The sequence below is a fragment of the Cyprinus carpio genome, chromosome A4 (genome assembly GCF_018340385.1).
Source record: "Cyprinus carpio isolate SPL01 chromosome A4, ASM1834038v1, whole genome shotgun sequence".
NCBI classification, from domain to species: Eukaryota; Metazoa; Chordata; class Actinopteri; order Cypriniformes; family Cyprinidae; genus Cyprinus; species Cyprinus carpio.
In genome coordinates this window covers 27,910,804-27,911,938 of record NC_056575.1, presented here as the reverse complement: position 1 = coordinate 27,911,938, position 1,135 = coordinate 27,910,804, and the positions used below count along the sequence as shown (strand labels likewise).

The window sequence follows — 1,135 nt, the reverse complement described above, 5'->3', positions numbered from 1 at the left end:
TATATATATATATACTGCTTCATAAGATACAGGCATATATACCTGTAGATTTAAAAGTGTCATACACTTATTTAAAAGTGTCATACACTTACAGTATTGGACAGCATTGAGACATTTATGTACATCAGAAGTTTTTATTTTTATTATTTAATATTTTAAAGTGATATCAACAGATTTGCTTCACACAACCTTCTGATGATTAATTTGTCTCCGCTCACAGCTTCATGATCCAAATAACATCTGAGCACGTAGGTCCCCATGTTCAGAGTGAACTTCAGATCTTTTTCTTCTTGTCCTGCAGCTGTGAGTGGGTGAAGGACGATGGCGTCTGTTGAAGAGCTGCTCATGAAATCACTGAAGGAGCTGGAAGCTGCTGAACTTAAAGAGTTTCAGTGGCACTTACACAAAGATCATGAGTGTATATCAAAGTGTGAAATGGAGAATGCAGATAGGGTAAAAACAGTGAATAAGATAATGGCGTGTTTTAGACAAGAAGAAGCTGTGAAGATCACGGTCGGCATCCTGGGGAAGATGAACCAGAATAACTTGGCTGAACAGTTAGAGAAGAAACACAAGAAAGGTAATGTTTAATTCACTGTGACTGTAGCATGATTGATTGTTTAGTGGTGTGATGGTTTGACATAAACTTTACTCTTTCGTGATTCTGTGATTTATGTTTCTCAATGAGTATTTTTCTGTCTCTCACAGCTCAGGCTGAGGGCAATACAAACACATCTGTCCCTGTTGATGCTGATTCAGGTCAGATCTGGTGTCAATATCAATCACTGTCTGTAAATGGAAACAAGAAAAAATATAACTGAAGCAGCAATTACACGACCAGTCACATCAGTGGCAGATCTTGTACAAATATATTGAATAGAACACTGTCCCCAGTGATTCCCATTCTCCAGTTGTCTAAAAGTCTTAATTAAACATCGTATAATGTAATACAATTGTTTATTAAAGTTAAACAATATGTGGTACTGTCACCAAATTAATTCAGTGTCATCAAGGTATGATTACAATCACACATGCAAAGGTCAAAACATGTTGTAAATACAGCCTCACAAACTGTTTGATGTGCTAATAAAGATGATCTGAATCAATAAGACATCTGGAAAGAACATAAAAAAAA

General features: G+C 35.9%; 1 protein-coding gene across 2 annotated transcripts in view; it reads left to right on the top strand.

Moving 5' to 3' along the window:
* Positions 1-1,135, top strand: part of LOC122134193 (NACHT, LRR and PYD domains-containing protein 3-like) — a 6,393-nt gene that overhangs the window by 2,732 nt on the left and 2,526 nt on the right. The window contains exons 2-3 of one of the 2 annotated variants that reach the window (XM_042749521.1): positions 302-580; positions 709-759. In XM_042749521.1, coding sequence (XP_042605455.1) covers positions 322-580; positions 709-759 — 310 coding nt within the window. In that variant the 5' untranslated portion in view covers positions 302-321. Of the gene's footprint in view, positions 1-234; positions 581-708; positions 760-1,135 lie in introns of those variants that run through there. The other variant, XM_042749516.1, reaches the window with a different exon arrangement.